The 25500-nt window shown below is 41.7% G+C and overlaps 1 protein-coding gene across 2 annotated transcripts in view; it reads right to left on the reverse strand.

Annotated features, from left to right (window-relative positions):
- The window catches only part of FMN1 (formin 1), a 431558-nt gene that overhangs the window by 135009 nt on the left and 271049 nt on the right, over positions 1 to 25500 (reverse strand). For both annotated transcript variants that reach the window (XM_043555725.1, XM_043555724.1), the window contains 3 exons: positions 9278 to 9339; positions 6996 to 7084; positions 403 to 532 (listed from right to left, as the gene is read on the reverse strand). In XM_043555725.1, the coding sequence (XP_043411660.1) occupies positions 403 to 532; positions 6996 to 7084; positions 9278 to 9339 (281 nt within the window). The remainder of the gene's footprint in view (positions 1 to 402; positions 533 to 6995; positions 7085 to 9277; positions 9340 to 25500) is intronic.

Consider the following 25500-nt stretch of genomic DNA (forward strand, 5'->3'; position numbering starts at 1 on the left):
CACATGTCAGATGATCAGGTGCATGGGTCTCAAGCAAAATCTCTTGCAATCCAGTCAGTCAAGTAGCAAACACACTACACTTTTTAGGTTGTTTTTAAGAGGCCAATATGTACCTTAGAAGGTATCTGTGATATTTAAGAATCCATCTGTAGAAGTGTCATTTTTTTTTCCTCCTTCTCCCTGTCAGTCTGCACCTGACTTTCTTTCTCTCTCTTCCTCCCTCCCTCACCTGCATGCACACACATACTCAGCATAATCATCACAGCTCTGCTTAGCAAAACACACAGTCTTAAATCCAAAGGTTTTCTACAAAGGGATTCTAGTTGATTCTCCCACTCCCTGCTTCCTTCTTTACCCTCAATAAGGGCAAAACCACCCTCTTAAATTAGATAGCAAACATACCTTAGAAGCTCTTGTGATGATCTCTACCTTTCGGTGCAAGGAGGTGATACTTTCAGAAAAGACAGATCTGAAGATTATGCACTGGGCCCGTTCAGCAAAATTAGGTATCTGGGCTAACTCGTGTAAAAATCTGTAAAAATTAATAATGGATCATCTAGCTTCACACACACTCACAAAGAAAAAAAAAAAACAACAGTTGAAAAAGATCTACCATGAGAGCATTCTTTACTTGATTGTGTCAATTTTAACAATTATAAAATGTACCTGACAGGCAGACCTAAGACTTCCAAGGGTGTGCGTTATATTGTTGACAACCAAGCCATTTTTTAAATGAGCTTCTAGGACAGTATATAAATGTACGGTGTATACATTACTTTAGGCACAGAGTGTTAATGCAATTATCCTGAACCACAAAGAGTTATCTCCTGCTATGCCAATAGGAGCTTTACCTTTAGTATATGAAAATAAATAATGAACTCCCTTTATAATGCAGCATTCTCTAAGGGTCTGTTTAACACAGGCACAGTAAAGTGAAGGCTTGAGGCAGATGTCTGTAGAGAAGTGACAAAATGTTTCTTCCTGAGGTGAGATTACTATTATTTGTTGCTCACTGAATTCGATAACAGTCTACAGTGACCCTATTCTACAGATATTTGTTTACTTTCCCACATCAACTTGCCTATGAAGACAGAGTTTACGGCTCAGTGTGTGGAACAAAGCAAGCACTCATTAAGTAGACATCAGTGTTAAAAACTACAGTAAGACAGATTTTAGAAGCTAAAGGTGAGTGCTAACGTACACACAGAAGCTCACTGTCTGAGCAACTGGGCACTGGTGCCCTTTGCAAAATTAAGTTGGAAGAGCTACCTACTCTCCAGGCCAACCACCAGAAGAAGGGGTATAAACTAAAATGGGCGGAAAGAGTTGCACACGAATTCAGAGAAGGAGAAAATCCACTAACAGCTATTAAATTCAGTGTGGGGCTGAAATGATGATTAACTGATATTTCTGAAAGCCTTGGTCAACGCATAACATCATTACTTTGACATTTTGCAATCTCTCACCAAGAATGCTTTTCCATAGGAGCAAAGCTGAACCCTTCTTTCCATACCCAACGAAGTTTCCTTCGCTTGTACTTTGTGCCTCTTTTACTTGTTTTTAGGAGGACTTGGGTTTTGATAAGATTTTAATTATCAGCTGTTTTTTTTTGTTTTTTAATCCTATATCCAGGTCATGGTCCTTTTTCTTTTCTTTCCTTTCTCTCTTTTTTTTTTTTTAAAGTAATCTCTATGCCCATTTGTGAGGCTTGAACTCACAACCCTGAGATCAAGAGTAGCCAGCAATACTGACTGAGACAGCCAGGCGCCCTCTTCTTCTTCTTTTTTTAAATGACAGTGAGATGAACCAAAGAATGCACATAAAACTGAAGATACCTTTGTTTTTTAAAGTTCTGTAAATCTGATTATTATGAAAACCATGTTGGAGTATAATAGTAGAAACCCATAGAAATTCTGAGTTAAAATGAGATGAAAACTTGTATTTGTTATGTAAATTGTTTCTCACAGAATTAGTATTAAAGCATTGATTCACTTGTGACCGAAATCAGGAGTGTCACCAGTTTTCACAAATATAAGCACTGAAAAGCTGTTGGGACTAGCAGCATCTGGTCCTCATGGGGCTGTCGGGAAGTTTTGTTTATACAGACAATGCTGAGAGCTAACTCAAGGGCCACACCCTGCCTTTCTCCTTTCCCAGCAGTGACCGAAAGACACTCCTCCCCAAGTAGGCTCCAGATCCCCAGAGTATGTACACTTTCTAGTTTAAATAAACAGAGTGAGTTAAGCGTTTGTGGAGACTGTGTGAGAGAAGATACAGATGGACACCTCAGCTATCCAACGAGGACGCAGGTGAAAAAGACAGAATGCTGGATGTACAGTTACTTATAACAAGCCTCAAGAAAGGAGGTTTGGGACTAGTATAAGGAGACAAGCCCCTAGGCTCATCAACTTCCTGTTACCCAGGATAGAGTGGAAAGGAACTACAAGGTTCTCCAGGACCAAGGCCTCACTGGGATTAGGAACTGGACTAGGAGGGTTCTCAGAGAACCTTAAAGATCCAGAGACTTGTGCATGAAGAAGGGTCTGAAATGCATATCCAGAGTTAGAGGAGGGAAGGGAAATTCGAGAAGTTTACATGACTTTTGGATACAACTGTGGGGAATGTGTCACCGAAAATTAATGCCAGAGTAGCAGTCACCAAGAATTTCAGTCAGTCCTGTAGACATGTAGGAAGCATTCACAGTGTGTCAGGTACCATGCTAAGACCTTAGAAGAGAATTTAACTTACACACAATTCCTTCCTGGTAATCTGAAAAATAAAGCACCCATTGCTGCAGGGTATAGTAAATATTTTCAGTGATGGGGCCTATGAGAGCCATGTGCAGGCCATCCAAGTCGGAGCCCTCGACAGACAATGTCAGTCAAGGTTCCCTGGAGCCCTCTGGCGCGTGCACAGGACACATGTGACCAAATCTCAGGGCAGGCCCAGACAGGATGAATGGTGTTTGTGGGAGAAGACAACCAGAACTCAGATGCTAAAATGGAGATTTGCGTTCTAAAATAGACTTTTAAAGGATTTCAAACAGAGAGGTGATACTTTGAGTTTTTTGTTTTAAGAAAATCACCACGGCAGTGGCTTGGCCGGTGAGTTGAAGGGCACAACAGATTTGACGCTGGAAGACCTCCAGGGCTGCAGCCACACTGTTCTCAGAGGGCAGGGAAGGGGGTCTGTGGTGTGAAGGGAGAGGGGCAGATACATGAGAAAGGCTACTCGGGCAGCAGGAACCAGAGTAACCGACCAACCCCGAGGGATGCTGGGAAGCGTCCAGGAGGACTTGCAGGTTTTTGGCTTGGACACCTGGTGGAATGTGAAGATAAGAATTACTGGAGACATAAATTTGAGAAGACTGCGATTTTATGTTACTTTCTGTTCTAAAATAGCCATGCGAAGGCCTGAGGAAGAGCACCACAGATACCTCCTTTCCCATTTATCTGGAAGAGTACCAGAGGCATAAGTAACCTCAAGGGCTATGAGGCAAGTGGCTGATAAATATCTTATTCCCCCAGCTGTGCTTTATACTCTCCCCCTACGAGCAGGGATAAGAACTCTTGTACAAATCTCCAAGTATATGTCTGGGGCATTGGGCCTTGGTACTTATGGATACGTATAGATTTACTTCCTGTCAGACTAACCTAACTTTGTAACCTAGGGCCAGGTATAAAGAGGACTAAACAACAGCAAAGTAGCCACAAACTAGGGATCTTCTCATTCTTTCCCAGGGCAGGTTCATTTTCCCAGGAAACGCTGCAACTCCAGTCTGTCTTTAGGAGAGAAGTTCTGCACATGACATTGTGTGGATCCCCATCCACAGCACCAACTCAGCTGACAGGTGGAATGAGGCAATACGGCCCACTGTTTCAAGGGACTAATGTTTAATTGATCATTCCCTAAACCCCCAAATGGTACCATGTCAGGGCTGTGTGCACAGGGCTGTGTACACAGTGGGATGTACACGGTTCCTCCACAGGGGAGTACATTCACAGAGCCTTGTTTCACCAAGTCAGTGTGTTTGTGAGGGTGCCGAGGAAACTGGGGACCCTGAGTGGGGCATCCCAATAGGCTTTACATGGTGTCCTCTATCCAGGTCGCAAAAGGCATGTGTTTGGCCAACTCAAATCCAATAGAGCTCACCTCATCTCACCACCATCCCAAGGCAGAATGCAAAGAATTGAAGGCCATCCTTGGAGGGAGTGGTTCTCAGACAGCCCAGGCCCAAGCAGATGACACCTCTATGTGAAATGGCTTTCTAAATCTGGCCCTGAGCTGTAAGAAAGCTGATGAGGTGAGTGATGAGGCCAACCTCTCCCTGCCCTGATTTATAGGACTGGGCATCATAGGGATCTCAGAAAATTTCAAAGTTGAAACTATAAATGATTCATATTTTCCAGTATGTAAAACATGCTTATAGTTGACTAACTTGGAGCTAATGGCAAATAACTTGGCAGGAAATCAGACCCTGGCTAAAATCAAACAAACGCTGCACTATGCAGGAGGTCAACAGCAAAGGTGAATTCACTCAGGCCTGAAGCCCCTACCCCCGTGCACCTCACCCTCCAGCAGCTGAGCCTGAGCACATCACCTTACCAGGACAACACGACAGTCCTCTTTGCTGCCAGTAATTGCTTAGCATCTTTGGGAAGCCACTGCAATGACTACTTATAAACCTTGAAAATGTTCTTTTACCCAGATCATCAGTATCCATATCATCAGATCAACATCAGCAGGAATAATAAGTTTATCTGTTAATTACCTGCCACCATTATTCTGTGTCCTGGCAATTAATCTTGAAAAATAATGCTAGAAAGACATTAACCCAAAAGGATAAGGGGAACACTTCCAGTTGTAGAAACCCACTGTTCATTTCACTGGGTCAGCCATTCCCAGCACATGGAGCCAGCGTTGGCAAATTATAGCCCACAGGCCAAATACAGCTCATCACTTGTTTTTGTATGGCCTGCCACCTAAGAATAGTTTTCATATTTTTAAATGGTTGAAAAAGAATCAATAGAAAGATAACATTTTATGACATCTACACAAATAGTATGAAATTCAAATTTTAGTGTCCATAAACAAAACTCTACTGATGCACAGTCATGCCCATTTGTTTGGTTGCTTTTGCACTACAACAGGTTTAAGTACTTCCAACAAAGCCTAAAATACTATTTGATTTTTTTTACATGAAAAGCTTGTGAACTCCAGGCTTAGAGATCATTGCCCAGCGTGGCATGGTTGGCCACTACTCAAATGCTTGATATGCCCTATTGTCCCTGTTAAGGACTGAATGTTTGTGTTTCCCCCAAAGCATATATGTTGAAATCCTAACCCCCAATGTGATGGTATAAGGAGGTAGGGCCTTTAGGAGGTAATTAAGTCAGGAGGGTTGAGACCTTGAGTGAAATCAGTGCCTTTAGGAGAAGAGACCTAAGACCTTGCTTCCTTCTTTTTGCTTTCCGCCATGTGAGGATACCAAGAGAAGTTAGCAGTCTACATTCTGAAAGAAGGTTCTCACCAAAACCCAACTGTAATGGTACCTCCATCTCAGACTTCCAATCTCCAGAACTGTGACAAGTAAATCTCTGTTGTTTATAAAGTCATCCTTTGGGTTACTTTGTTATAGCAGCCTAGGCTAAGACAGTCTTCAAATACTCCCCATGGACTTGTCGGTGTCTAAACATCCCATTATTAGTCACTTCACATTCAGTCATTAGCACCTTAGTGGGAATTAATCTGTTATATTAGGAAACACGACTTGGGAGTGGACCACAGGATTGGTCAGGGGCAGGAGTTGGTAGGGAGGGTAGCTCAAGTTGCCAGACCAAAAGGGCAGTAGAACCCCATCTGCAATGATTCACAATATTCCTGGGCTTCATGAAATAACTTGGGAAGAGGCAGGGGTGGCATGGGGAGTGGTTCCTATGCTCCATGTGAGAACAATTCATCTAAGGTTTCCCAAATTATCATGAAGGCTTCTCAATAACCGAATAAACCTAGAAATCATCCACCCAGTCATTTAGAGGTATTTTCTTGGACCTGAATGCCCAGGCAGTCCAAGAGGAGTGGGGCATTCTAGGGGACCCAAGCTCAAGGCACAAAAGTTTCAACACAAGCCGAAGAAACTTAGATGTCTCTAGGGCTCACTTGTTCCCCGAAACCTGATTGCTTAGTTTCTTCTTTGTTTTTTACCACTCACCTCATCTCCAGGCTGAGGGGAGTCGCCTGAACTGGATACCAAGCACTCAAGGGTGGCAATAGGCAAAGGATGCTGCTGTCCACTCTGGACCCATTCCACATCCTCAATCCTAGGCCATGAAAAGCTAGCTGGGGCCCAAGGGCTGCAAAACCCCATGTACTTATCTGTGGTTTGCAGACCCCAAGGGCTTAGTCAAGGCAAGAGCCACTCAGTTACTCATCGGAGGTCTAGGTGTCCAAAGGCTGTGGCATGACAACCCAAACCATAGAGCAAACAACTCTAGATAGTGAACAGAGTGACGAACAAGCACGTACAAAGATGATAAAAAGGTCACATGTAAATTGGGCAGAGCAGGTGGAGAGATTCGGGGGAAAGCTGGCACATTCAGACTACATTTACCGGACACGACATTTAGGAAAGTCCATTTGAATTCTGTGACTCTGACATCATCTTTTTAACTGCATCGGCAGAACCTTAAACAGAGCAATGACTTCTTCCTTCCTCAGTTACCCTTTTGGCCAGAATGTTTAGTCTGGGAGGAATTAACAAGCTGCTAGAACAAGAAAGTGGAATCATGAGGGATAGGGAAAGGGGCTGAGACAAATCCCCTGGATGCTTTTCCAGGCAGTCAGGTCATTCTGCTGCATGTAATAGGTCATGGGGACATGGTGCTATGACTTAGCTCACGGCACAGTCGAGATGCAATTATCCAGAGCTGGGAGGAAGGAGGACAGAGATGCACTTCTCCTTTTGGCCTAACAGAAAAGTGTTCAAACGTCCTTACTGTTCAGGTTTATCCAGCAACTTCAGTTCTTCCTCTTTGGATGTCTCGTAATACTTTCTTATTTTAACCAATTCATCCTCCTGGGCTCTCTGTGTTAAAAGAGAAACCAAACAAAGCACACGCAGAATGAACAATGAGAATCTATCTAAAGCAACGTGTCTCAAAGTGTGGTCTCTGGACCAGCAGCACTAGCATCACCTGTTTCTGGTTAGAAATGCAAATAACTGGCCCTACCCCAGGCACAAGAAGCTGGGGTGGGGGTTGGGACAGCAAGCCCTCCAGGTGACTCTGATGCATGCTAACATTTGCGAATCGCTGGCTGAAGCAAATGGTCCTAACAAGCGACCGTAGGTGGACACTGAAGTCAGGACATTTGATGGCTGCCTCTGAATCCCCTGTAAGCAGGTATCAGTGAGTGGTCCTTAGTATTTGTTTCCTGACCCTTAGAACAGCTCTCCTAACTTCTGTAGGCTCCTGACGTTTTAATTTCCAGTCGCCACCTTCTCTGTTTGTAGATTCGGTAAACATTCATCTGTACTGCTTATTTTGGCACTTAGCTACAGTTTCTCAATTTATCCAACAATTTCAGTTGCATGCAGCTTTCCTCTACTGTGAGCTAACAAGTACTGCCCATATGTACAGCCCTGAGCTCACAGTAACAACAAAAAGCATCTAGAAGGCACTTGGCTTTTTGGAAAGTCCTTCAGTATCAACTATTGTATCTTCGCTTTTCAGATGATCCTACGTAAGCTCACACTAAGTACTGGATAAACGTCCTGACTCAGAATCTCTCTTTCTCCCATAATACCACGCTGCCCTCTGGGTACTCAACAAATGCACTGCTAGCTCCCAATGGCCTGGTATTTGTGCACCCTCTTGTCTATTAATGAAAGCCTTACTGATGGAATGCGAGAAGGCCCCACTCAGGTGTACTAAATAGCTTCTAATTTTATATGATGTAAAATGTGTAAGGAACTGGCAATCTCACTAGGTCGGATTATTATGCTACGGAAATTTTCTATAAGAGACTTAAGGTCCCAGGGGACATAATCAACGAAATGAGTACTTTTTTTGAGCATGGTGACCAAGGCATACTATAGAGCTCCCAGGCAGCTTCCTGGGAAATATCATTACTTCAGTAAAGAGAATCTGGTTCACTCTGTTTTCAAATCCTAACAGAGTCAATGAACCAGAAATGCTAACAATCATGGGAACTCTGACTCTTCCTGTGTCATCTTCTCAGGAAAGCCTGCCAGTGCTGCTGGTTATTCCACATACAGCCAAAATTTAAAGAGCACATATGTGTCTGGTGCTGTTTATTTTCAAGATACATTGCTACTGCTACCTATATTGACTTCTGGTTTAACACTCACAAAAATCAGACAGAGCCCATTATAATCCCCTTCTACTGATGATCAAACAGGCTTAAGGGATTTAACTGATCCAGAGTCACTCAGCAGTCTACTGAGTGGGACCTCAAATGTAAAACTGTCTGACTCTAAATCCAAAGCACACACCCACCATCTTTTTACTACTTCCCACATTCAAGGTCATCAGCTCATTTGGTCTAAAAGTAATCATCCAAGATGGTAACAATATTTCCATTCATTAGAGGAAAACAGTAGTGTGCAGCAACAGTAAGCTGGTAGCTCACCTTCATTCACTCTGACAGCTAGCCACAGGGCTGGGTTCCATGGCACAGAAGGGGTCTTCACCTTGAACCACCCTCTCATGCAGGTGTGCAAAGAGATCTGCTAACCCGATGGCACAGCATGGTCAGAACCTAGTGCTTTTCTCACATCTGCTCTCATGCTTATGTTTATAGAAACTATGCCTTGGGGCGCCTGGGTGGCACAGTCGGTTAAGCGTCCGACTTCAGCCAGGTCACGATCTCACGGTCCGTGAGTTCGAGCCCCACGTCGGGCTCTGGGCTGATGGCTCAGAGCCTGGAGCCTGTTTCCGATTCTGTGTCTCCCTCTCTCTCTGCCCCTCCCCCGTTCATGCTCTCCCTTTCTCTCTCTGTCCCAAAAATAAATAAACGTTGAAAAAAAAGAAAAAAAAAAAAAGAAAAAAAAAAGAAACTATGCCTTAATCTCTTCCACGCTATGTCAAAATCCTCTCTGCCCAAGAACATGAATGGCTCAATGATTTGAGGGCGGGGGGGAGGGGGGGGTGGGCAGAAGGAGTCACATATGACCATTTTTTTTGGACCTAAACATTTTTTTAATTAGTGAAGATATGATAATCTGGAAACTCTGGCTCTGTAGGTCTTTGATACTCACATTTTCATATAAGGCTGCCAGGGTCTCCAGATCAACCACAGAATCATCCACATTGAAAATGGCTGTCAAGTACCCAAAAAGAAAGAGGGAAAAAAGGAAAGTTTAATTAGACTCCCCCACACTAACATGTATTACACGTCTAGCTTCCAGGCAATGGGACACTGCACTTCCTTACACAGTTGTGTCCTGCAGCATGTTCTTGCTCCCCTTCCTCTTGCGCCAGGGGGGCTCCAGTGAAAGAAACCAAAATGGCTCCTATCCCTGGCCTGAGCCTTGGCCCTGCCTGGTTTAATTCCTCAAGTTTTGTGTCCTTTCTGCAGTTTAATTTAGGCTCCACAGGAGAAGTGTTTGTGCTTTAAAACTAAATCAGTTTGTAGGTTTGAAGCACAATTTTAAATCTTTCTTCCCGGCTGGTAATTGAAGAGATTTAGTACCTAATGCACCAGAACTGACTCTTGCCCATTACCAGGAAGAGAGAAAAAAAGACAATGTTGGCAAATTAAATGAATTCAGGCATGTGATTTAGGCACCTTTCCATGGCCACTGCAAACATCTTGTTTGGATTAAAAAGACAAGAAAAAGCAATAATTGCATCAATGGCAAATTAAGATTATGGAAACCTCCCATGAGTTAGTCTAAGGCAAGTTCTCATTCCCATGGTTTTATCAGGATTCTACTTGTTATTCTATATCTTTAAGTCATCTAGCTGTTAACTAATATGCATATGATTTCACCTAGAGAGATTCCTTTCTATATATACTGGGATACGAACATTGAGATTGTAAAGGCTTAATGGATTTGGCAATCAAAGTGTTTGGAATAGGCAGCTCCACATCTTTAAATAATTATTCAAAACTAATAAGGTTTGTTCCCTCAACCCCACCTCCCTTCTCTGACTTTACATTGTGAAATTAACCAGCACGCTAGTAAATTTTCTCCGTGGCAGGCTAATTAATTTTATTAAACCAACCAGTGATATTTAGAATGCCTTAAAATTTTGCTCGTCAACCATTATTCTGTTCATTGGCATTACAGCATGGTTTCTGGAGAAGGTAGAGATCAAGGTAAAGGGCAGGTTCCTTTCAAATTGTTTTGCGTCTTCTATAGCTGAATTGTATGAACCCCCTTATACAATTTTAACAAAGTTAATTAACTGAGCTAAGATCATGTAACTTCACAGAACACCGAGAAATGTACTTAAAATTCCTCCGCAGGCCACCTTCACTCACTTAGGGTTAATCAACAAGCTATTCGTAGATATGGAAGTGTGGGGAAAGGAGAGGTTAACATGCTAGTGACAAAGTCGACTCAGATCCCACTAAGACAAAGGAAAATCACACTTCTAAAAAGGGCAATCTGAAACCACAGAAGAAAAATGTAGTTTGAGGAAAGAATGAAAGAATTTGCCCTCCCAGGATGGTTATTTTGTGTGTGGAGATAATATGAATTTACTAATTTATTAGACCAGGAATTTTTACATGTCTGGTGCTTTAAAAAAAACAACCAGGAACAATGTCTGATTTATGTAAATTCCAATATTCTCCTACAAAAATCAGCCAACAGGAATGCAATAAGAAAAGGTGAAGTTCTACAAACAATTTATCAGAGAAGTTCACTTCTAAACTAATTCCACATTGTAGGTATTCTATATGAACTGCAAGCTTACATGTAACCAAGTGAGCTTAACTAATGAGAATTAGAATGACTTGTGGGTTGTTCTGGTGAACAAATACTTGGTTCTTAAAACTTAATCAGTCTGGGTCCCAGACACACAGTTTGATGGGCTGTATGGTCAGCCAATACTGCTCCAGTGTGCTAGGTAACCGAAAGAAAACATCTAGAAAACGGAACTGGAGCACAAGCATGGGCTCTGACAACATTCATTCATTCATTCATTCATTCACCCAGCCCTTGAGTAAATATTTATTGAATGTGTATTAAGTTCTAGAAACTGTTAATGCTGTGATTATATAAATCAAAAGTGTGTAGGAGGTTCAAAACACTTGATCTCATGCAATTTATACTCTAGCCTAGGGGACAGAAAATAATTTCAGATAACAATATACTATGAAGAAAGTAGAGAAATAGGCAGCATTGCATTGGATGGTTGATGAGGCTTCTTTGAGGAGGCAACAAATATTTAACTTAAGAGCTGAAGAAGTCAGTTCTGTGAATATTTGTAAGATGAGCATTCTAGGAAGAGATAACTGCAAAAGGAAGTTTCTTTTTCTGATGAAGGAACAAGCTTAAGGTACAGAAAAATACCAAGATGACTATCGTGGAAGGAGCAAAACTTACTATGTGATCCTGGCAGGTTAAAGTATCCGAGCCTCACCAGATCCATAAAATGGGTCTAATACCATGTACTGGAAATATTAAGCAGGGGAGTATGTATGCATGGCATAGCACATAGAGAATGGTATGAACTGAAAATGGTACCAATGAATGATGACTATTGGGATTTTAAATATAGACGTGGTGGGGCAGCTGGGTGACTCAGTCGGTTAAGCTCCTGGTTCTTGGTTTCAGCTCATGTCATGATCTTATGGTTCGTGGGTTCAAGCTTCATGTCAGGCTCTGTGCTGGCAGTGTGGAGCCTATTTGGGATTCTCTCTCTCTCTCCCTGTCTCTCAGCCCCTCCCCACCCACGCTCTTGCTCTCTCTCTCTCTCTCTCTCTCTCAAAAATAAATAAACTTTAGGGGCGCCTGGGTGACTTAATTGGTTAAGCGTCCATCTTTGGCTCAGGTCATGATCTCTCAGTCTGTGAGTTTGAGCCCCATGTCAGGCTCTGCTGACAGCTCAGAGCCTAGAGCCTGCTTCACATTACGTGCCTCCCACTCTCTCTGCCCCTTCCCCACTCATACTCTATCTCTCAAAAATAAACATTAAAAAAAAATAAACTTTAAAAAATAAAATAAAAAATAAATATACACATGGTTAATGTGTTTTACTGCTTGTTAATGCCTTATCTCCTTTAATATCTGGAAAGAAGTAGAGAAAGAAGACAGCAACTGCTGAGTAGTTTGTGTTATAAAGGAAACTTTCCAAAATTCATGAGTGTTCCAGATAGGAGTAGTGCTATTAAAACTTTCTGGTCCTTCAAAACCCTGCTCCAAGCCCAACTTCAGGAAACATTATTAATAGTAAGGGATATGCACAAATAGTTGTCATTACAAAAAATAATGGCTCAAGTGTTTTAAAAGAAATACAAGATACCTTTGGGTCCATTCGGAAAGTCAGCCTCATTGTCATCTCCAATTTCCATCTCTCCTATCAATCTACCATTCATCAAACCACCACCATTATGATTTTTTTTATGCTTATTTATTTTTGAGAGAGAGAGCACAAGCATGAGCAGGGGAGGGACAGAGAAAGAGGGGGACAGAGGATCTGAAGCAGGATCTGTGCTGAGAGCAGTGAGCCTGATGGGGGACTTAAACTCACAAACCATGAGATCATGACCTGAGCCAAAGTCGGACGCTTAACCGACTGAGTCACTCAGGTGCCCTGCCGCCATTATATTTTTAAAACCATGGGTCTCAACATTTTACTTTGATGCTTACAATACCTCATACGTTTTTCCTTTAAATACTAGGTAAACCCCAAATGCCTTGGCCTGATGTTTAAGCCCATTCCTTTCCCAGCACCAAGCTACACTTCCAATCTCATCCCCTACCACTTCCCCTTCTCCCAGGCTGCCTGTGCTCCAGCCATTTGGGGCGGCATGCCAAGGATTCTTCCCTTCCCATACACCCTCCCCCAAGGCCCAGGGGAAAGGTTTCCTGCCCTGGAAGGAACTCCTTGACCTTCAGATTCCTAAGTCCTCACTCTCTTCCTCTTTCACCTGCATGTGTATTTTACACAGGGGAAGAAAGTCTAATAAAGAGCCTGTATTAACAGCATGTAGCAGAACAGTTACCCTCCACTGCTGGACTGAGGAAGCCTGTAGTCAGGGATGGTTTCTAAGCATCCCGATAACCCCAGCATCTGGCGTCGCACCTGGTATGCAACAGGGATAAAAGTGGGATACAGGCTACAAGAATATCAATGGGAGTTCTTCTGTTAGGTATCAGGAAATGCTTCCTGAAACAAGAGCATAGGGTCTTTAAAAGAAAACAAATTTTGGAAAAGGACAGGATTTTGGTTGATGAAAATATTGTCTTCTGAGGGGTGTATCTGAATTAGGGTTGTTTGCTCACCCCCACTAGTCCCCGGTAAGAAATCAAGGTTTATTTGGTCAGGTTGCATAATCATGCCTTCATCCACACACTCACTGGAGATACGTTACTTGCCTCATTTTCAAGGAAAGAATAAGGAAAATAGCTTTCCCTTCATTCTTCACCTCCAAAAATGTTTTAAACAGCAGTATCACCTTAGGTGAAAAGGTTACGAGTAATAATTCAATGGTTATATTGCTTCAGGCAGATACCTGAGACACCCATTTATGAATTACCATTAACTGAGCCAAATGCATTCCAAGCAATGACAATCTGTAAATTTACAACAAGTTCCAGTGAACATCAACTGGAAGGATGCGAGACATTTCACATGGAGGAAACAGATGCAGACAGGCTCATGGAAGATGCAGGCAAGGGCAGGTAGTTCCATTTTGGTTGAAGAGAGTGTTAATTCTAGTCTAGAGCAAGATTGGTAGAATTCTGATGAAGGCCATGATGAAGAGCCTATAAGGCACTCAATACACAGCATGGAGGCACTGAGAAGTTATGGGTGGTGTAGTAAACCTAACAGTTATATTCTATAGGACATGTCAAAATTTGGAAAAACTGGTTTAAAATCTATTCCAGTGAACAAGAAGTAGCAAATACCGTGGATAGAAAGCACAGGACAGAGGAGAAGGACACTACAGAGCACTACCGAGTGGGATAACTAAGTAGCTATAGGACTGAGGACGCTGGAGTGAAAACCACCTGAGGCCCTACATCTACAATTGGAGGAAGGGCTTTGGGCCACCCACAGGAATAGGCAGAGGAGCTTAAGAGCTGTATATGCCTGGGGTGCCTGGCGGCTCATTCGGTTAGGCATCCGACTTTGGCTCATGTCTTGATCTCGCGGTCCATGGGTTCAACCCCTGTGTCAGGCTCTGTGCTGACAGCTCAGAGCCTGGAACCTGCTTTGGATTCCGTGTCTCCCTCTCTCTCTGCCCCTCCCCCACTCATGCTCTGTGTCTCTCTCAAAAATGGATATTTTTTAAAATTAAAAAAAAAAAAGAGCTAGATATGGACCTGGGGGAGAAATGGGGGAGAGGAAAACTAGTTATGAAGGAAGAATTAGATTAATTGGGGGTAAATGCCAAGTATTCCACTGAGGTTTTCTCTCTTCCATGTAAGGGTCTTAAAAACAAAATAAAATTCAGAGGTGGAAGAAGCACTCTGAAGAGGTATCCTGGTTGAGTCTAGGAGCTTAAGGAAATTATTTCTATCATTTCTCTACTACAGAGTAGCCAATGAAGGTTAGATTATTGGCCAAAGGTCTAAAAAGTAAGGGCATAGGTACTAGGACTCCTAGAAGAGCTGTTTTCGTGCACATGATTCTGCCTCCTATTCACCAGAAACATTTTAAGTTCCTACATAGGGCTGGAATCAATAACTGATCATTCTATTCCACAAATATTAGCACACTGTATTACAGAGTTGATTCTTTTTTTTTAATATTTTTGAGAGAGCAAAAATTGGGGAGGGGCAGAGAGAGGGGGACAGAGGATCTGAAGCAGGCCGTGCTCTGGCAGGTTGACAGCAGCAAGCCCTATGTGGGGCTTGAACCCATAAACCACAAGATCATGATCCAAGCCAAAGTCGGATGCTCAACCGACTGAGCCACCCAGATGCCCCAAGAGTCTGTTCTTGAAGGCACTTATCATCAAACTTCTAACCATTACATGAGCCCATTAATTAGTTCACTGATGACTACTATACAGAAAGAAATCAGTCATTGATTAAAACATATTTGGAATTGCCTGGGATTACATAACTCTTTCCATTTTATACTTTAAAAACCACACTCTGTCTTTCTCGCTCTGTAGCGTGCATGTGCGCTCTCTCTCTCTTTCTCTCTCTCTCTCTCTCTCTCTCTCTCTCTCTCTCTCTCTCTCACACACACACACACACACACACACACACACACCCCTACTTTGTATCTTATAAGCTGGATAAGGAAATACCAGCCTACACAATTCTATAGCATGCCTCAAAGCCCTGATACAGTAATTCCGGGTCATTCTAGCTTTTGTTCCCATCTGTTTTGGGCTCATTATACCAACAACTCCTGCAAATGGTGTCAGAAAGGTGAAGCGTCAAATCCACAAAGGGGAGACCCCGACAACTCCCTGCTACTGCAATATCAATCATTGCTGGTGGTTTCTACTTTTATCTCCCTCTCTCCTTAGTTATCCCCACTCACACTGTCAGTTCAGTTAGAATATTTCACCTACACCTCACAATATGTCGAAAGGAAATAGACACACGCTGTGAAAAGCTGGTAATTTTATTGGGTTCCTTTACCTTTAAAAATCTGTTACTTGGTCAAGTCTGGTTTCTGGGCCCCTTTTTTGCAGGGAAATTGAGGCAAACATTTTTATGTGGTCCTCCGGTGCCTGCTCTGTACTCCAAGAATTATATACACAAGGATCATTAGAGTAGTGTTTCGCCCATTAAGATATAATAACCGTCAGCAGGGACAAAAAGCAGATCAGTATCACAGATTCAAACTAACAGGCACACATAAAAACTATGTGCCTGCTTCAGGCACATGCACAGGGTCAGGGTCTTACACGATAGGGAAATTCCCTCTCCAGTTTGGAGGCGGTTTTTCACAAGACCAGGGTAAGTAGAAAGAACATGCAGGAATTCTCTCAGCCCTCTAGCCATTTTTAACCCGGAACACTTTTCTATCCCTGAGTGCAACCATTTCCAAATAAACCAAAAATGACTGTGCTTGCTGTTTGAAGGGCTTCTAATTAGTAAAACACAAGCAGTTACTTAAAGGAGCTGTTCTTTTTGACAGAAGGAACACCTTTGGGCAAGAAACACATGGAAGACTGAGGTAGGAAAGGCACACGCCTCGGTCTATTAGATTAGCCAAAGTAAATCTGGTCATCCAAGGTGTGGAAGATGCCACAGACAGATAGGGCTGGGGTAGCTTACTAGGATTTGGCTGATGTTGATTTTAAAAATCACCTCTATGCTGCCCAGTTTATGCCTTGTTCTATTTCCTTCAGTAAGTGGTTGACATGAACACCTTGCACAAAGTGGGTGTTTAATAATTGTTTGCAAATTGTTTGCAGATTTATTCTCAGCCCACGAAAACAAAGATTAATAGGATTATTTGACTCTACTAATAGAAATTATTTTCTTAACAACATTAACTTCCAAAGGGCCAGCATAAAACTTAGCTGTTTGGTCCAAATTACTGATATTCCTAGGGCTTAATAAATATTCAACTTGTAAGGGAAAGAGAATGAAATGGGGACCATATCATAGAAGGCACTGGGTTTTTAAAACTCTCAGCTAACAGACCCCTCAAAACTCCCACAAACCAACTACCCTGACCTCTACCAAAGAAAAGGCAAGGATGTGGGGTCATGGATGAGGCAGGGGTAGAACCCGAGAGCTGAGGAAAGGTCCAGCAGGAACATCTCCCCACAGGCTCACCTCATAATGACAAGGCCGTCATGGAGAGGGAAGACCAAATTCAGGATAAAACTTGGCAAGAGGTGAAAAGGGGGCCGGGCAGATTGAAGTGTGGAGTCGGGGGGAGAGCCTGCCCCCACTGAGAGGTCTGTAACCAGGTCTCTTTGCCATGGTCATAGATCTCCTACAACCTTTTCTCAATATGCCTCACTTTTCCCTACTGCCCACTACGTTCCACCTCTGGCACCAGGCACACCTGGGCAGATATAGGGACGCACAAAGCCTAGCTCTATGCGTCTTTCCAGATGAAATGCTAAAGGCACCAATTACTAAAGCTTAAAATAATCTCTGTCTAGGCAGACCTTACTGCCTAAACAGTTATACTTAATAAATGAACAGCTGCATTTATCGGGAATTTCCTGTGCACCAGGCATTATTCTAAGTGTTTTACCTGTAACTGTGTGAGGTGGGTGCTGCTGGACCTAGTTTTACACATGGTGAAACTAAGGCATGAGGTCAGACAGCTTGATTTCCCAAGCTCAGTTCCATAATCAAATTTACTGGACTAGGATTATACTTCTTTTATCCTTTATAAGTGTTAGGCTATAAATAATCCCTCCACCTAAAATCCTTACCATCTTAAAAAACAAACAAAAAACTCAGTGAGCCAACTCCCCACAACAGTCTACACAAACACTGTGGTCTCTAAATGGCATTACATGCTTTTTTTTACATTAATCAACAGCCTCCCAGTGGGAACCAGATATGCCTCATGCTACAAAAATTCCGTTTGTGTCTTACACACAACCATAAACTCATCATTATTTAATAATCACTAATATTTAATACAGTCCTAATATGCTATCGCAATATGCATAAGAAAACAGTCTAACTTCAATCTTTGTGAACTATTTGCAGTATTCAAAATCATCAGTATTGCAGTCAAAGTCAGAGCAAAAAAATTCTAAAAACTAGAAATGAGGCATTGAAAAGGCATTGTCTTAAAAGAAAATATAAATATAAAAAGAAAATACAAGCTAGAGTAATATAAAGTCTTATTTTTTTTTAAAGATATTAACAATCGCATGCTGGAACAGACTAAAAGTAACAGCAAAAGGCACAAAGAATGAAGAAACACAAACAAAACTTGCCTCCAGTCCCATAAAGAGCAAGAACTATCAAGGGCCTATACTTACAGTCTTAACCTACATCACCAAATGCCTGCTAATGTGTCATACTAGTTGGTACAGACCTTAATTTGGGCTTTGATGGAAAGAGAAGGCAAGTGTAAATGACATAGTCAGCGGGAGCTGGCTGGGAGGTAGAAGAAAGGACTGTCCCAAAAGGGACACTTGTCTATTGCCAAAACTCAAAATCACTCAGTCTTATAAAGCAAAACTCCCAATTCTCACCTAAGTTCAGGCATGTACCATGCCCGAAGGTGCCCAAGGTACCATTTTATAGGTGTAATTAAAATTGTCCATGGTTCAAACCTCAAAGAAGGACACAGGCGCAGAATTCACAAAACCTCCCCTCCTTCCTCTATTCTATTCTTCGTAGGGCAGTGGAATGAGAAACAGTTTGGGTTAAGCTGCTTCTGTTCTTCCATTAGTTCTGGTTCTTTTAAGCCAAAATTACATTCCGGGCAGATTGGATGGTCTCAGCCAGTTGCCTGAAGGTAAAGTACAAAGAAATGCCACCCTCTGCTTTCAGGACTCAGCTCTGTGAGTGAAGGAATGTACAGTGGTTTAGAAAGGGGTGGGTGGGAACCCTGCTGCTCAGGTGTTTCAGACTCAGAGGAAGAAGAAGGTGGGAAAGGGAAGGGAAGTATTAGGGCTATGGTTTCCATTCACCCAGAGATCATTTTAAAAATTGAGGTCTTTTAATATTCAGTAAGTTGACTGACCCTGGCACCTTCATTCAGTATGTCCGCAGCTCGGGATCACATGTCACCTTTGGTGGGTAAACTCCTTCTTATGTGGCATCCTTACTTGTTCTTTTACTTTCAATATGCTGTGGTTTTGGGGGGCCCACTTAAATGAAGTATTCTGATTCTACAATCTCATTTTAGCTAAACTGGACAAAATGAACAAGTTGGCTTCAGAAGGTTCCTGCAGATGGGGCACCTGGGTGGCTTAGTCGGTTAAGGGTCCGACTTTGGCTCCAGGTCATGATCTCACAGTTCGTGAGTTCGAGCCCTGCATCAGGCTCTTTGCTGACAGCTCAGGGCCTGGAGCCTGCTTCACATTCTGTGTCTCCCCCTCTTTCTGCCCCTTCCCTGCTCACACTCTGTCTCCGTCTCTCAAAAAAGAATAAATGTTAAAAAAAAAAAAAAGTTTAAAAAAAGAAGGTTCCTGCAGAGAAACCCCCCAAAATAATCCATCAACAATAAGAAAATGGCAGAGCAGACACTCTGACTGCCAGTACAATTTCTGCACCAGTCATGCAATGAGTTAAAAGCAAGAAGAGTTGAATCAGATTTCCAAGACACTGACCCCCATATATTATAAGAGAATTTATCAAGGGACTATTTGAAGCATGGGTTTAAATACACTATTGTTAATAGTGTATTAATAGTGTTAATAATGAGTCCATCCCTATTTTTATACTGAGCCTTGAAATATTAGCCAATGAGAACCCAAAGCCAGAGAAATTAGCAAGCCATTTAAAAATAATATGAATATCACCTTAATTCACATTTTGGCATTTGTTTTATAATGTGGGTATTAGTTCTGTCACACATTTATATGAGATACATGTTTTAGAAAACAAAGCTTAAGAAGTGTGTTCTGAAACTTTTTACTGGTAGAGTGCACAATAAAAAATTTGGAGACCACCTGCTTTCAGTAAAGGGTCTTCCAGGCTAGAATTAGAATGTTCCTCAGGAAAATCCTAGGCAATTCGTGGTGAATTTCAGATGCCTGGTAAAATTATGTTTTAGACACCTGGCATAAACATGGACAGAGATTTCTAGAAATTAATAGGTAAAAGGGAGCAAAGTCCAGTGGGCATTCTCAGATCTGGGTCTTAGATTCTGGGCATATAACTAACTGGCATCCTCCCACATTTTGATTTGAGATTCGTAAACAGAAAGATAGTCTTTGATGCAACTGAATTCCCAAACTGAGATTCTGGACTGGTAAGAACTGAACAATGTTTTATTTTGATGTTAGATTAAATATTATAAATATAAATTGTGAGTGTACGGGAAATTCCAAATGAATGCCAAGAGGTTTCTGGCACCTAGTGTGTTGCAAGGCATACAGAGGTTTATGTCAAGAACAGTCAACAGCAATTTTCCATCTCCCCTGGGAAAAGAATGAGAGGAAATCACTAACGTGGAATGAAAACACTAATTTGCAATCATGTAGGCAGTCACTGCGTCCAAGGATGCCAAAATGCTTCTAAACACAAGTCATCCAGTTTAGCAGATGGAAAGCCAGCAAGAAGTAAATCACTTATTCAGAGTCTCTCCTGGACCAAATACAAGTGCTGTGGGTATTATGGTCAGTCTCCTGAAGCCATTCTTCCTCCACAACCAAGGTCCTGCTTTTAGTCATGCAGTGCTTTAAACTTCAGTCAGTTTAGAGACCCAGCTTTCTCCAAGCTGTACAATACCATCTTGGGTAGAGAGAAAGTGATAAAGGTGGTTACCTTTTTGGAGACATCATATCTCCAACATAGCCCTATCTACTTAGCATCAGACTAGACTTTTCAGACGCTAGGTGAACACAATAGCTTCAATGTCTCTAGTCATTTCGGCCTCAGATCATCTAAAACTGAATTGATCTTTCTGCTTCTACCTATACTTTTTCTTCTGTATTTCCAGCTTATGTTTTGGTACTTATATACATTCCTGTTGAAGCCAGAAATCCAATGTACATATACGACTTCTCTGTCACAAATTGCCTCTGATGTGGCTAAATGAAGCAATTCTCTCTCCAAAGAGCCCTTGTATGTGCTCTCCATACATTTCTATAGAGAACCCCTTAGTTCTGGCCTTCACCATTTATTATCTTAATCATCACAATCCTTTTCTAACAGATTTTTAAATTTTTTTAATGTTTATTTATTTTTGAGAGAGTGTGAGCAGTGGAGGGGCGGAGAGAGCAGGAGACACAGAATCTAAAGCAGGCTCCAGGCTCTGAGCTGTCAGCACAGAGGCCGATGTGGAGCTTGAACTCACAACCTATGAGATCATGACCTGAGCCCAAGTCAGATGCTCAACCGACTGAGTCACCCAGAAGCCCCACAATCCCTTTCTAGCAGATTTATCCACCTTCAGGATGATTTCTATTTACCCATTCAGTAGATACTGGATGGATGATCATCATTCAGGTGCCAGGCACATTTGCAAGGTGCTAGGGACACATCACTGAGCAATCTCCATCTCAGAACTTACACTCTGATGGTAGATGTAGATGAAAACATCAGTAAATGAACAAATGAAGTCATGAGAGCTGTGTAGAATATAAGAGAAATAACTTAGGGTAGCTTCAATTGAAGGGAGGGTCTCTGAGGGAGATTCTATATGCCAAAACCTAGCAAAGGAAAGAAGCTAGCTATGGTGGGGCAGAAAAGCATTTCAAACATAGGGAATGTGCCATGTGGCTCATTCAAAAAGTGCTATGCCCTCAAAGACACAGAAGAAGAAAAGAACTTGGTCATTTTAAGCAATCAAAGAGTTCTGTTGTGGTTAGCGTGCAGTGAGGCAGGGAACAAGAACAGCCAAGGAAAGTAAGAGGGACCAGCTGAGGCCACAGCACGCAAGGCCTTGCAAGCCCATCTCCCACAGCCTGAGAGGTGGTTCTGTATTCAAAATTAGATCACGGGACTGAAACTCTTAAATTCTGTCTCCCTGTTACTGATGAGATAATATCTCAATTTTGCATGATGATATGACGATATTCAGGGCTCCTCCTGTTCTGGACGCTGCTTGCCTTTCTAGCCCCAAGGCCTGAAACAACCCGCATTCACATGGGATCCATAGATTCCAGCAGGACCTCCTCCTCACATGCCTTCTTTCCTTAGTTGGAAAACCTTCTCTGTGTGATGACCACTGTTCTGTCCACTAAGGCTCGAGTTTTACAGGAGTCCAGATGCTACGCTGTTATTTCGTAAGCAGCTCTATTATCCACTTGGGCTGCTATGCACATCTCTCCCACCATCCTGTGCACTCCTGAGAATGTTCGAGTCTGGATCTTGTGTGCTGTGGCTGTCATGGTACCTGATACAAAACTGGCATTCAACTTGTCAGGATGAGCCCTGGGTGTTGTATGGAAGCCAATTTGACAATAAATTATATTAAACAACAACAACAACAACAACTGGTATTCAATCTATGTTTACTGAGGGAGGGGAGGCAGGAAGGCAGGAAGGCAGGAAGGTAGGAAGGCAGGAAGGCAGGAAGGCAGGAAGGCAGGAAGGCAGGAAGGCAGGAAGGTAGGAAGGAAGGAAGGAAGGAAGGAAGGAAGGAAGGAAGGAAGTTTTTGCCCAAATGCACCAAAAGGAATATATGACATTCTGATTCCATCTATTCTAAGGTTTGGTCTATTTTTCTTAATTAACTTAGAATTTTAAATATTGAATGATTTTATATGTGCTACATTAGCCCAATGAGTTGTAAACAAAGCTTTATTATCAGAGAAATTCTTAGAAAAGAAAAACAACATGACATAAAGGAGCAAACTTGCTATCTGTAAGACCTGGAGGTACAGAGCCTCAAAATCCCACTTCTTGAATACGTATCAAAGGCAGTGTCTACTGGACAACAGAGAAGGAACCACCCTTACAAATGAGGAAGACAAGGTTGTTTTTTAAGACTTGAACCAGGAAATACTGGATTATCCATCTATGGGAGGTAATTGTGAATGGATGTACCTAAACCATTATCAAGGTGACAAACCTGTGATCCCAGTTAGGGGAGAAAGCATAAACAAAGATACAATGCCAAGGAGAGGCAAGTGGTAAGGAGGTAACAATGATCAGAGGTGAGAAACATTTTCATCATGACAAAGGAAAAGTCTTTTCTCTAAGTGTATCCTCTCACTTTTTGGTTTATACATCAGCATCTTGTGAGTTTGGAAAATGCGAGTTAGTGCATCTGTCTTTGTGCACTGACAAAGATGAATATATGACCAAAGCCTGAAGGATGGCCTCTTAATTGTGGTCATTTCACCAGGGCTGATGTGCTGTGCGACCTTGCCTGGCTGCCAGCTGGCCAGGCCCAATCAGATCTCACTGCAGCCCCTCTCACATTAAAACACGAATTGTGGGCCAACATCAGCACAGGGAGTCCTTTCATCAGGATGACAACACAAGGCCAAGTGCATTCCATTCACGACCAGACACAGACTCAGAATGAAATGTAACTGACACAGCTCGGGCTCCTAAGTGACCTTCAGATGCCAGTGTCAGTCAAATGGTTCTAAAGAAAAATTAAGCTCGGGTTATGTTCATCTGGAATGCATTACTAAATGAAGACATGGAATAGAGGTGATTTTTTTTTTTTTTTTTTTTTTTAAGAACTTAGGAGCCAACTCTGTGGTGGGGAACGGAGATGCTTGAAAAAGGAGAAAGGACTAAAATGGTGCCCACAAGTGCTAGAAATCTATGATGGTACAAGTGACATTTCTAACACTAACATGTAAGTTTGCTAGTGCTTCAGGTAAGCATGTTCTCACCTAGAGTAGAATACTGGAAAAGGTATGGGTGAACTCATCTCTTATCTAACTCACAATGAGCATTCACTCCAACAAGGCTGAAGTGCCATGGAAAGAAGGTTTATGGTCCGGAGTTGGTAAATGGAATACCACATGGCTGGAATGACTCTCATCATATGGCCATCTGATATACCACAGCAGGATGTGCCTAAAAAGAACTGAATAAAGTCTAAGGTGCTGCCGCCATTGTGAAGATTCATATCCACAGCACCACACATCATCATGATGAAACCAAGCAGAACTGATTGTCACCAAACTTAGGAAGAATACTGTTGTTGAGGATAAGACTCTGCCGCTAGATCTGGAGAATTCCTTTCCAAATTCAGTCTACATAAAAAACTCAGTCTCTTTGACAAACGGCTATAAACTTTCCTGCTGATTTATCTGTTCCACTTTTTCACTAGCATGACAGTTTCCTGGTTTGAAATGAAACTCAATTCTTCTAGAAGATCTAACCCCTAAAATCACTAAAGAATCCCTTTCTAATGGTGATGGTGGACCCCTTTAGCTACCCCTGTCCAGATTCAAATCCACTCCTGCAACATTTTCTGAGGTTTAATATTCACACTTCTGTATTTCTACTTAATTAAGCTTAAATATTACAAACAGTTCATTTGAATACTATGACTATCATCCAATTCAGAATATTTTTAGCTTTATGTGGAATTTTTAATGTTTGCAATAAAGCAAAACTCCTTTGAGAGGAGAACTCATGTGTATATTTTGAGTGTCTTTTGGTTCGGGACCTCTGGGAGCCTTCTGCGGTGCACCAGAGTGAAACAAACGTGAGGCAACAAAGACTGAAACCTGAAGGACAATGTGGTTTGAAATTGCCTCCACTGCTAAACCCATGCTAAATTCTACTGAAACCATCTACGAGAGATTACTATTCAGAAAATATTATCAATGACATGTCAAAATAAAGATTACATTTAAATGATTACTGAGAAAGGGGAGTGTTGTTTTCATGCAAAACACAGATTTCAAAAAGGTAAGATGGGTTTTGGTCTACTTTTCTAAAGACGAAGAAAAATAGATGGAAGTAATATTTCCTCTTTTTAAAGGTCCTATTTTAAATTATGCCAAAGATAACCAAGTTGAAATAATACCATTTGAAAAAAAAGAAGGAATTAAAAAACAATGACGTAGTGCATGAAAAGTGTTCCTCCACAGAAGTATTCCAGCTAATGAAGAATTGATGGAGTTAGCATTATAATTATTTTGCACTTCTAATGAAATCATAAATCCACTAACAACATAAACAAATAGATATTATGTATTTCTTGATATAATATACAAGAGCACTCATGAAGTGAGTGTCACCCTACTCAGATGAAGTCTCTAGATCAAACTAACAATTTACAGGAACCACATGGGTACAGAAAAATATAATAAATGAGAACACGGCAATGCAATCAGAACATCTAAAATGTGGGAAAGTCCACAGGACAAATGACCTGATTTCTTAAAAAAAAATAATAGTAATAATTACAAAGGAAAAAAAGAAATACGATGGAGTGCAGAAACTTCTAGATTAAAAGAAAACTGAGGGACACAGCAAAGGCAATGCATGAAATTTGTCTGGGTCCTCATTCAAACTAATTGTAAACAAATGGATGAATTAGCATGTATAGAATCAGGGAAATTAGAATTACTGATAATACTGAGAAATTATCATAAATGTTTTTAAATGCACGATAATGGCACTAGAATTATGCTTGAAAAAGCATCTCTTAACTTTTATCAGTGTTCTGACATTTTTAACAGATGAATTGTAAATGGCTGGGATGACTTTACAAGAGTCCAGCTGATGAGAGAGGGTACTTCAGATGAAACAGGAATGAACTGGTAGTT

The sequence above is a fragment of the Prionailurus bengalensis genome, chromosome B3, assembly GCF_016509475.1.
Source record: "Prionailurus bengalensis isolate Pbe53 chromosome B3, Fcat_Pben_1.1_paternal_pri, whole genome shotgun sequence".
Lineage (NCBI taxonomy): Eukaryota > Metazoa > Chordata > Mammalia > Carnivora > Felidae > Prionailurus > Prionailurus bengalensis.